The sequence below is a fragment of the Fulmarus glacialis genome, unplaced genomic scaffold, assembly GCF_000690835.1.
Source record: "Fulmarus glacialis isolate BGI_N327 unplaced genomic scaffold, ASM69083v1 scaffold15868, whole genome shotgun sequence".
Classification (NCBI taxonomy): Eukaryota; Metazoa; Chordata; class Aves; order Procellariiformes; family Procellariidae; genus Fulmarus; species Fulmarus glacialis.
The window spans coordinates 10,255-22,613 of NW_009230285.1; the positions used below are offsets into that span (position 1 = coordinate 10,255).

The following is a 12,359-nucleotide window of genomic DNA, read 5'->3' on the forward strand; positions in this document are numbered from 1 at the left end:
TTTTCAAATAAGTTTTTGACTAGGAGCAAGAGGAGGGTTCAAAATTAGTTATATGCTTTAAATCACTGCACAGGTATAACTTTTCTGACCACCAATATGATGCTGAGGTGTAAAACTTGAGTGATTTCTTGGTGTGATGGCTAGAAGTATGAAGTACTTTGTTGAGGCTATTTAAGATGTGGTTTTGAGCATCAAAGTTTGGCCACATGTTCATGCAGGAAATGCAAGAAATGTAGTTGTAATTTGAACTAAAAATTGTCCCAGTGCAGAAATCGACCATTAGTTGTTCTTGGCGTTCTCTTTAGCCGTTGAACTAATAAAGCTAGTTTTTAGACTTGGACTTTAGAACCAGGTGGTCTCTAGAAATATGAGTTATGGGACCAGCTGGGGTTTACTCTGCTGAAACTTACTCACATTGGTCAGAGAGGATTGTCCTATGGTAAAAAGGTTTTCAGTACAACATATAGAGAGATAAAGAGTATCTAACTTCAAACTGAAATTCTGTGTTTATCTTCAAATTGTAGGGTATGATGTGATTGTCAGGAAGCTCAAAGACCTGACAGATATGTAATATGTGTCCCTAATTTTTTAACAGTTGATGAAAGAATGCTGTCTTCAGCGCTTATATTAAGCGTGAGGTAGAAGGGTAACAGCGTAATGTTGGGGAAAACAGCTTCTTACAGGTGTAGCAGTTTCTACTGAGTATTGAGACAGCAGGTTTTCTGTTCGCAATATAGACCCAAATTGGATCCTCCTCCTTGTGCAAACAGCATCTCCAGAATTTCAAACCCCTGTGTGAAGCTGTAATTTACTTTTCCAGTATATTATGAGCCCTTAGCCCTGGCAGAAGCTTGGCTAAGAATCTTTGATTAAATTCAGTTTTACCAAGTAACTAGATCTTCCAGTTCAAAGAGCAACTTCAGCGGTAATTGGATTCAGAACATTCATGCCCAATACCTTTTTATGTGTTCAAAGTTTATTTGTTATTAGTAAGGAAAGCATCGATGTATGTAGGAAAAACATATTTTGATAGCAGTGCACCTGTTTAATTATTTCATGTAGAATGGGGTTGCAAGCATTAGCCTAGAGATTGGCTCTTACTCGTTGTTCAAAGGGTAAAACCTAATCTGACCTTTGAGGGACATGTAGTGTATTATAGCCATTTCCGCATTATAAACATTTGAAGTTAAAGGGGAGGAGGTGCGTGCATTAAGAAGGGGAAAAGGCAAAGAACTCCGTATTATTGTTTTTCATAACTAATTAAACATAATTTTAGGGACATGGTTTAGTAGGCATGTGGTGTTGAGTTGGTGGTTGGACTTGATGATCTTAGAGGTCTTTTCCAACCTTAATGATTCTGTGATTCTATAATTACAATTGTTGCCTTTTTTGATCTTCCCTAAGCACCACTCAAAGGAATACCAAAACAAGCTCCATTCAGGAGTACTTCAGCACCTAGTGTATTTAGTCCTTCTGGAAACAGAACCCCTATTCCTCCTTCAAGAACACCTTTGCGCAAAGAAAGAGGAGTAAAGGTAGGTGCACTCTTTCTTAGTCTCTTGCTTTCCTGCTCAGTTCTCCTCCTTGATCTAAAGTGAATTTCTGATGCTGTTTTGAATCAAGTATCAATATAGTAAAGCAAAAATTACAGACAATGTTTAGAGATCAACTACATAAATTTAACAATGGTTATTAAGTTCTCTATGGTCTGTCTTTTTAGCTTCTAGATATCTCTGAGCTGGATATGGTAGGTGCTGGCCGTGAAGCAAAGAGAAGAAGAAAGACATTAGGTTGGTATAGCATGCTGCTTACAAAGGCTATTAATATACCTGCAAATAGGATCTAGATTTCTAGTACCATTTTGTTCTTCATTTGTTAAAAGTTCTCTTCAGCTAAACCTTAAAGGGAGGGGGGGAACCCAAACCAAAAACACTTTAAGGGAGGATTTTCATCTTTTTTTTTTTCTTTTTCCAATGCTCCTAATCATACTGCCATGTGCCTAGGTAATAACTTGACTCAGCTGCCTGAAAGGATTGAACTAGTCGGCTATGCTTTGGGCAGCACATAGGTGTGTGAGTGGCTTCAGTACTGGAATTGTTCTATTTTGGAATGCTTATTTCTACTGGCTGTGTGGCCAAGTAAATTAATTGAAAGTAATGTTGAAAAAATTCATAGCGCACTCCAAAATTCTGGCTGAGAGATCTTAACAAGTGAATAATATCTGATGTACTGCTCTTAAGTGAAGTGACAGTGCAGTGCTCTACTTAACCATATCAGGAAGATACACTAGGCAGCATATTTGTCCCAAAACGACTTTTTTGTATTGTCACCAAAAAAATGAGTACCATTTCAGAACAAAATCATAATTGCAATTAAATTTTTGCTTTGGTTTTGATGCTTTCTAATAGCATGAAATTAGCCAGTTCTGCCTAATTACTCAGTTACTGTATCTTGATGGATATACATTGTGGTTCAGTTCATAATTGGGTTGATTATAAAATTGTGTATGATATTACTGTATCTACCAACCTTTCAGCATATACCTCTTTAAGGACTTTGAGAAATGCATTTTTATATCTTTTGTTTAAAAAAAAAAAACCTAATTCATTATTTCAGAAAACTTCCTTGAACTGACTTCTATTTTTATGCAATAGATACAGAAGTTGTTGAAAAGCAAGCCAAAGAAGAAACCGTAGTAGAAAACGCTACCCCAGATTATGCTGCTGGCCTTGTGTCTACACAGGTAAAACCAAACAAAACCAAAACAAACAAAAACCAACCAACCAAAAAAAAAAAGGAAACCATGATGGATGTTATTCTAAAACACTTAAACACTGTAATGATATTTTACTAACTTGTTGAAACGTGCCTCTTAATGTAAAAATCTTCACATAATTATTTCCAAATTCCATTATATTTTCAGCAAACTAGATAAAAAATTCAAAGCAGGATGTAAGTAAAGTTTTTGATTGTTTTCTTGTTGCTATTTTAAGTTTGTGATGGGGTATGGCATTTCTGTAACTGAGGATTGTAGTCTTCTGTCAGAGATGAAAGGGATAGGAGGGCTCTTTGACCCTAGAGAGGTAGAATCACTTTCAGGAGTTCCTGCAGGTTTTACTCTGTGCCTTGTGCATCCTTTGTGACCCTAGTGGAATAGTGTCCACAGAAGCCTCAGTGAGGAGCACTTGTCATTGGCCTGTGCCCAGGAGGGATAGCTGAATATAAGCAGCCAAGTAAGAAAGAAGTCTTTACAACTGATCTGTCTTCTGGCTTGAGAAAAGAACTTACATGCTAGTACCCTTCTCTGGTTCTTTTCTTCATTTTTAGCTTGTAATCTTTGAGAATTGATGCTTAATCCAGAAGGCAGCTTTTTCTGAGGTCTCCAAACCTGTCTGTAACTAGGCTTAGCCAGTCCCATTACTACTGAAAGGGGAGGAGAAATACAGTGGAATTGATCTCCGTCCAAATTACCCATGGCTTATAAATTTGTGCTTCTTAAAACCCATAAAGTTCAGAGGTGGCAGCTCCTTCTCTTAACGGTGTTTTTGGGGGAGTTTTTTTGTTGGTTTTTTTTTTTAATCCAGAAGTTGTTTATGATCTACTGAAAAAGCTAACCTGTTGCTAGAGGTAGTTCAGTTGGGGAGTGGGAGGTGGGGGGGACTTGTGTGTAGGGGTTTTTTTTCCTATTTTTTTAGATACAGTGCATTAGAAAAACTGTGGTGCAGCTATATGTTTTCTCAGTCAGGACATAGCTTTTACAAGAATGTTAGGTCCTCCCCCCCCACTTCTGAGTTAGAAACTGCCTGTTCTATTCCAGCAAGCCTTGGCCTGGAATTAATTTGGACAACTGGGTTCTTCAGATACTAATAGATTATTTGAGGCTGCTGCATCCAGTGTTTGCAAGCCTCTTGGGATGACAGAAATCCATCTCAAATCTTAAGTGTCTTCTCGTGTTCCAAATTTAAAGTGATCGTGATTACCTCTGCCTCTTTAAGTCCATGTGTTGACATGCAACACTTGCTTTTGGAGAGCACTCTATTTGAAAGACCTGTGGTTTGGTTGGTGAGCCAGGCATTTTTTCCTCTAGAACCTAATGGTAAGCACATGCAACATTGGTCCCCTGGTTGTGGGGGTAGCAATCTACAGCACATGTGCCAAAAACAACATATAGGCAGATATTGGTAGGCCTGTGTCAGGAGTGAAGGTCACTGCCTATCTTTCTGCAGAGTGCTAAGAGTATCTTTTTTGGCAAGCTCCACATTTTGCAGAATATCCATCTTTCTTTTGTCTAGTAAGGCTACCTTAAATGATTTGTCTGCTAGACTTACTCCCCCAAAACTTCTTTCCTCTGTCAACTCCTTATGTTTATAAGGCTGGATTGGACTAAAGTGAAGATCTTCATAGAGATACCATGCTGTTGTCTTTATGCTGTGTGTGCAATATCATATAGTTAAGTACAAAATGTAGCGTTTTCTTTGGCTTAATCTTAGATGACATCCATCATGTTGGTGTTGACTGCCTGTTGCAGTGGAAACAGGGTTTTACCTGTGCTTTTACTGCTGCCTTCTGCTTGTTTATGTCCCAGAGGCCTTTGCGTTCTCCTGGGTGATATTTTAGTAGGTCTTTTGCCCATGGATGAACACACGTTTCTGCTTGCTAATAGTGAAAAGCATGTGTGCTCAGGGAGAAGATCACTTACTTCTATAGTGTAATTCTTCAGTGAGTACCATCTGCACAAACTTCATCATCTGGTCTCCACCCTACCAGCTGAGGAATGGGACAAAGGAACAGCAGCTTGACTTTCTTTGCAGAAGTACATTCTCTGTAATAGTATTTTTTCCTGGCTCAGACTGTGCCTTGGGAAGCAACTTTGATCTGAATTAGGGGAAATAAAAGCTGCTTTTTATCTCCTAGGGTAATTCTAATGTCTGAAGGTTGTATAGGGAGTTAAGGTTGCCCTAACAGAGGAGTCCATGATTAAGTTCCCAAAAGGAATATCGTAGCAGAACTATGTTGAAACTGTATTTAAAATGCAGAAACAGTGCGTGAATATATGCAGTATGGCTATAACACTTTCTTTTCTGTTTTACAGAAACTTGGCTCATTGAACAATGAGCCTGCACTACCTTCTACAAGTTACTTACCTGCTACCCCCAGTGTGGTGCCGTCTTCCTCATATATCCCAAGCTCTGAAACACAGCCAGGTAAAAGATTCTTATTTGCTTTTGGGACCCAATACCTCCAACTCTATACAGTTTTACTGTCTAGCTTTTCTTTTATTTACAAACCTACTATCCCTCAATTCTAGTGAAACTTAACCTTAGCAGTCTAAAAATCCATTGCAGGAACCCAGCCTTTGGGTTTTGGGTAACCAAACATGTCATTTAACCTAAATAAAGAAAATGCTTGTTGTTTTTAAGTCTTAAAATGACTGCTAGTTAAGTCAAGCAAGCAAAGCAATTTACTGTTTGCGGTTTTTTTTCTTTACTCTGTAATAGAAAATCCAGCATTTTTTTAATCCCTAAAGAGACACCAGTAATACACAAAAGTCCAGAGTATATACTCCATACACACATCCATATGCATGCACTTACAAAACAGTTGCTTTCAAGAGTCAGATATGTTTCTAGAGGCAAGTACGTATTAGTTTTCACACAGGCTGGAATCAAGCCATCCATTTTCCTTTTACCTTTTTATAATAGTCTGGTTGATAATAGCTGAGCTTCTGCATATTTTGAAAAGTGCGACGTTATTTTCAATTCTAGAAAATTACCTATAGTAAAAAATAGTATTCGTACAAATCCTCTATTTCTACACCTTTTATTTTAACACACTTGGTTTTACTTTTCCTTCCTTGCTGCATGTAAAGTCTTAAAGGAATGTATCAGTTTGCACTAACAGATGTGCGTGACTGGGATTCATTACCAGACCTTGCAGTTAACAGAGAATCAACGTTTCAGTTTAATGCATTATTTTTACTCTTGCTTGTTGCAATTTGGTACTGTAATGTTTGTCTTTATGCATGTGAGCTGTGGCATGTTGGTCACTATAGAAAAATGCATATGCAAAAACTGATCGGTTCACTTGGCCCTGAAACAGTTCAGAATCTCTCTGAAGGTCCATGCGAATCTTTCTCTGGCAGAAAATTGGCATCTCCAGAAGGAGTGCAGCCAGGAACACATCAGTGTTGTCAGCAGCTAGTATTATTTTCCAGAGTCTTGGCATTGTATTCAACAGCAGGAAAAGCCTAGTTTAAAATTCTCTATTGTCTTTGTTCTCTGGTTTTTTTCTAACTTACTTTTTCCTTCTGGAGGATGGGATATCTAGCTTTTCTTATGGACAAGGAATATAAAACTGTTTCCTTGATATAAGATGCACACAGAAGATCTGTAGATTTGGGTTCATACAATCTGAGGTTGCAAAATTAAGACATGTTACTTTATGCAAGTCAGTTATTCTGACATGAGAGGGAGCCAATAATAAAACTTAAGAGATTTGTACAGAATTAAGGGGTAACTAACTGTTACAAATGTTTGTCCGCTCAAGTGTTCACTGTCCTGTTCCACATATTACTGGATAATAGCCGTATTGTTAAAACCAATGTGTATCTCTGCCTAGATGGAGAGTGGTAGACCTCTCATTCTCTAAAATCTGATCTGAAAGGCATCAGCATAGCTCTGGTCTTTATCTGCCTTTTAGACTACTGTGAACACAATGTGAATAGATTAGCTTAAACCTCATGAGATTTGTGAAAGGTGCTTAAGCAGCTGTGCCTGTGTCTAAGAGCTGCAAAAGAGTGTAACTGGCTAGAGTGTGCAGTGGGTAATTACTGTTTGCTGGGCAGATGGTAACTTACGAAATCACAGTAACTCGATCATATATGTAACCTCCACCTGCAGCCAGGTTTGGAATAATAACTCCCTTAAGTGCAGCTGGATGGATCAACTTTGAGAAATAACAGAGTTAGGACTTGTCAATACTGTGGGGTTTTAACCCTCCTAGCAGTTAGTGTTTAAATAATGTGTGATTTGTGAAGACTGCATTTAATTTTGTCATCTGTTTAAGTACTGGTGTATTTTCAGTATTTGTTACTGGCAGAGACTTAATTACCATTTCCTTTGGAAGCTGCTGCTACATTAGGTAAAATCTGATTAAATATTTTTATGGTTTTGGCTTCTACGTAACAGTACAGCAATAATCCTGGTAGGGTCAGAGTACAGTTGTTATAGCAATAGAAGCTAAAAAGTAAATAAAGCAGTTCCAATTTAATAAATCTGATATCCATTAAATATCAAATTTGATGCTAAATATAGTGTAATCCATATTGGACAGCTAGTCACTCAATTGTCTAATTACTGCTAAAGATAATCGAGTGGAAAGAGCATTAGCTCTTCAATTTTTCATATAGATATTATGTTGAATTGTGGTACTAAAATGGAACAATCAGAATTCTTAGTTTTCTTTAAAAGCCGTTGGTGATGCTAATCCCTGTTTGTGGATTATAATGGTTTTAATTATCCTGATTGGTTTTGGCAGCTGGCTCTGCACGAGAGGCCTTGCAAACTAACAGACAGACTGAAGAGCCTGCAGCTCCAAATGCTACCACAACTCTTCCTGCACAATTCAAACAAAGAACACCCATGTACAATAGTAACTCTAATCCACCTGCAGCTACACCTACCTCACCCCTAACACCAACTACACCTCCTGCCATTTCCCCTGCGGCACAAGCACCACAAGTGGCCCCCCAAACTCAGCAACAGCCACCACCGAAAAAAAGCCTCTCTCTCACAGTAAGTGAAACCAGGTTCTTTTTGACTGCTGCTTTTGATGCAGATTGGAAAATGCTAATTTTTATTATGGATCTGCTTTAGTATGTTGGCAGTTCCTGGCCTTTGGATCATGGAGTGGTTGAGGCTGCTTTTTTATAACCAAAGATAATTAAAATGTTTCATGGCTTTGCTAGCATTGCTGTTGTAAAAATGTTAATCACAACGCTTCTAGTTGTGCAGTGTTATATTACAGTAAGATGTCTTTATTTACTGCTATTTATTATGTAAAATAATGTTGTGTTACTTGTTATGAAGAATTTTGGGAGAAAGGTGTGTTTCCAGCAGAGCTGTTGCCTAGCCAATTGCATATAATGTAAGCTGCTAAAAAGGATCCTATCATTGCAGTGGTAGGAGAAAAGATATCAATAGATTATTCTAAGGCAAAAGCTTTTATTTCTTAATCCCCTCACTGCCCCATTACACATCTTTTAAAGCCTGAGAGCAGTGAGGAAACTAAATTCAACAGCAATTACTTATCTCCTGAAGCTTCTTACTGCTGGTATGTTGGTATATATTACATATATGCTTGAAGATAAGCAGGTAACTAATTCAAGATGCAACTGATTTGAAGACTTTGCTAAGCACATCTGTAAGCCTGCCTTGAAAGATCTGAACTTTAAGAAACTGGGTGACTTTTTCAGTACCTCTACTACATTTATTAAAGAAAAAGGAAGCATTGAGTCTTTTCTCCTTCTTCCCTAATGTCATAAAGAACACAAAATTGATAATGTAAACATTAAGTCTCTTAGCACATGTTTCTGTAACTATTTAAAGGTGGGTTTTTTTCCAGTTTCAGAATTCAGTTGTCACTGCTCTAAGTGTTAAGTGTAAGCATTAAAGAGTGAAAGCCTTGAGGTTAAGGCTTTTTTTGTTTACTTTTTGTAGGTCTACAAACTTTCATCTTGCTCTTATGCTTGTCTGTGGGTATTAATATGGTACCTGCTGGCAGTTTTCTCCACTGGAATTCATATTTGCTGTATCTGTTGCAGAGGGAGCAAATGTATGCTGCACAGGAAATGTTCAAGACTGCAAACAAAGTTACAAGGCCAGAAAAGGCTCTAATACTTGGATTCATGGCAGGATCCAGAGGCATGTATTGAGACTCGTTTAGCTTGCTTTTGAATTCCCACATCTGAAATACAGCCTAGCATTTCTAAATGTGCATATGTGAGTGCAAGACTCTTGCTTTAGCTTTACTCTGTATGTATGGGACTCTTTCCTTTACTCTGCACTGTATGTAGTTTTATGGATTACAGTTCTAACTACTTTAGTTCTACCTGGAAATGGGTCTTTAGGGTCTATTTCCAGTAAGTCAAACAGTCTGTCAGAGCAGCTGCTAAAAACAATATATACATAGCTGAATACACGTAATATCATGGCTTAGGGGTTGAGGAGAAACAAGGCAGCCAGTTAGAACAGTGAACAGACTGGTTAGGTCCTAGTAGTCTGTCTAAAAGACCAATGAATTTAAGTTCTTTCATGGCAAGTTGAGGTACAGGCTGGGTAGTATAGAGCCTCTTTGCCACTTCCTTAGCATTAGAAATGTAGCAACTGTTGTCTTGGAGACTTTAGGTAACCACAGGTGCTGTGAGTCACAGGGAAATAATCTGTCTCGTAGCTAGATCCTGTCATATATTGGCCTTGATAGACCAAGGCTGTTTTACCCAGAAGATTATCAGATGTAAGATGAGAAGGGGCTTAAGAGTCCTTAAGTGAACTCTATCATCTGCACTAGCTCTGGTTTCTAATTTGGTATTTGAGGGCTCTTATCACTGGAGTGCTGGAGCCTAAATGTGGCTCATGCATTTGGATTAATGCAATACATTTTTGAAGATGAGCAGGGTAGAGTTACTGTGATGATCCCTTGGGCTTTAAGAAAGTTTTGTGTATCTTGCATTAATGATGGTGCTCTTAGTACTAGATGCTACTTCAAATTGCAGTAGGAGGGTGTACTTTAATATCTACATGGACAGTTTTTTGTAATGCGAGGCAAAATACTAATTTGAAAGTGTACACGTGTGTGTGTTTTTATATATATATTCATGTATGCATATATAGATAAGTATATAACTATATGAATTCCTTCAGTAATAATGTCAGCACCTGCTTAGGGTTGGGAAAATAACTGCCAACTATGATATTCTTAAGCTTCCTGAGTGTTCAGTAGTTCTGCTGGAATGGAACTGTCTTGGATGAGTGATTTTAGTGAAGCTGTTTGGGCTTCCAGAATAGCTGAAAATTGTTGAGGCACTGTATCCCAAATAAAGTAACTCTGGTAGTTCAAGTTCACCAACTCCCATTTAAATATAAGCTTCTCTTACGGTTCTTGAGGCAGACAGAAATTGCATTGGCATGCTTTAGTCCCCCTTTTGTTGTTCTTCCAGTTACTTTAGCCTTAGGGTTCATCTTTTGGGGTCTGGTTTTGTTATCCTTAAAACTCAGCCTGTGATGTATGGAGGGAGGAAGATCTTTGTGTGGCTATGTTTATTAGTGACATTACTTGCTCAGTTTTGGGTTTGGGGTTTTGTTTGTTGGCTTTGGGGGTTTTTTTTCTAGCGTAAGGTTTAGAATCTCCATCAAGTGCTCTTTACCTTTTCTAATACAGTACTGAAATGTATAATTTGTTCCTATTCTTGTTTTCACAGAGAATCCTTGCCAAGAGCAAGGTGACATCATCCAAATTAAACTTAGTGAGCATACAGAAGATTTACCAAAGGCAGATGGCACTGGCAGCACCACTATGTTGGTTGATACGGTCTTTGAGATGAACTATGCTACTGGTGAATGGACCAGATTCAAGAAGTACAAACCTATAACTAATGTTTCCTAAGAGATGCAGCAACAGCAGACTGGACCAAATCAAGCTTAGAGTCAACCAGCTCATAGAGTATGTCAACTGTACAAAATGGCATTCGTGTGTACATTTCTTATTACCCTCCAGAGTAAAACTTGTGGCTCTTCAACCTAATTGGGCTTACTGAACGCAGAAGAAGATGGTGTCAAACTCGTGTGGTTTTTTTTTTTTTTGATCTTGGGAGAGGGAAGGGTGTTCTTAAGGGGGAAAGTTTTGGTGTGTTTTTGTTTTCCTACAGTTCAAGATGCTGGAAAAGGAGATGACAACTGAAAGATTACAGATGGGAGCAATTTACTTCTGAGTACCGGAAGAGAAGACTACTGCGCAGTCATTCACGGTTTACCATTAAACGAGGGCACAGATCTTTATTGTAAAAATATTTTCTTTGGCTACATGGGTTCTATTGTAAGAATGGACACTTAAAGCACCACCAGTCAGTGCTTGATTATTTTGTAATTCAGCTGCAGTATAACTAAATATTGCAGGTGGTAGATGTCCAGTGTCTAATGGTACCCACTGTATGTTTAGCTTATTTATGCTTGGGTCATAGGATGGGATTGAGCAGCTTTGTTAACTCGCTATATTGTCAACGTCCATACCCATCATGAGTTAATCTATATTTGGCATTATTTGAGATTGAGAGAAACTGAGTATCGTAACTTTCTGAAGAAAAAAAACATCAAAATTAAGAAAAAAGAAAAGTAGTGGTGGCTTGTCACTGCCTGGAAGTGATAGCTCTTTACCATGTAAGTCTTAGGGTAGAAGTTGATTTATGGCTTTTGCATAGCAAGCCCTTTGAACAGCATAACTTACTTGGGAGGAAGTGATACTATTACATCTCAAGACCAACTGCAGCTTAATTTAAAAATGGCCCTAGAAATGGTTGAGTGACACGTATCTGAATATAGGTGGTTAGGAAGATTTGTTGTCTTGAGGCAGTGTTAATTTATGTTTGGTTTAGCAGTCATAAGGCACTTGATTGCCAAATCCCGATCCAAAAAGTTTTGAATGACTGTAGCTATGGTTTTTACCAGTGTAGTTATATCAGTATAATCACTAATGTGGCCACAATTATTCTGGCATATAAATGTGCCTTATGCTTGTGCCCTTCTAGTAGAAGCACATTTTTATCTTTATAATTGTGTTCACACCACTGGTATAATCTGGCTTCAGTAGTACAAATAAAGCTTGCATTTATTGAGAGGGCTTATGTACATAGTTCAGGATTCATCCTTTGGAGACTTGGCTTCATCATTTGAAGGAGATTTGGATTAAATGTCTGGTTTCTGCCAGTACTTGTATGTGGAGCTGTGCTTGGTTGGGAACGGTGCTTAGAAGGAAGAAATACGAAGATGAGTAGCACAATGGTTTTTTGTTGCTGAGGAGGTACCTTGGGCTGATTAGAGTTCATGTTAAAGTGGAACTCTTAGGACAAAACGAGGCTTTTTTCTTTTTTTCTGAAAAGAAAGCAGACCAAATCCCATAAGTACACTTACATACTAACAAAGATGTTTAGATGATTGATGAGAGTCTTTTTTTACTGGGGAATTTTTGTTGCATTCTGTTTTTAGTTTTTCAAACAAATTATCCAACAGGAGAGGGCAAGTATAAATAATGAGAAAATCTGTATTCTACAGTGTTTTAAGATGTGACCAAAAGTATAGATTTCTTAA

General features: G+C 38.0%; 1 protein-coding gene across 1 annotated transcript in view; it reads left to right on the forward strand.

The window, feature by feature from the left end:
- The window catches only part of NELFA (negative elongation factor complex member A), a gene marked incomplete at its 5' end in the record, with an annotated part of 13,975 nt that extends 3,140 nt beyond the window's left edge, over positions 1-10,835 (forward strand). Inside the window, 7 exons of the mRNA XM_009584170.1 lie at positions 1,405-1,535; positions 1,721-1,790; positions 2,655-2,743; positions 5,093-5,204; positions 7,537-7,793; positions 8,822-8,921; positions 10,478-10,835. Coding sequence (XP_009582465.1) covers positions 1,405-1,535; positions 1,721-1,790; positions 2,655-2,743; positions 5,093-5,204; positions 7,537-7,793; positions 8,822-8,921; positions 10,478-10,662 — 944 coding nt within the window. The remainder of the gene's footprint in view (positions 1-1,404; positions 1,536-1,720; positions 1,791-2,654; positions 2,744-5,092; positions 5,205-7,536; positions 7,794-8,821; positions 8,922-10,477) is intronic.
- Positions 10,836-12,359: the final 1,524 nt, after the last annotated feature.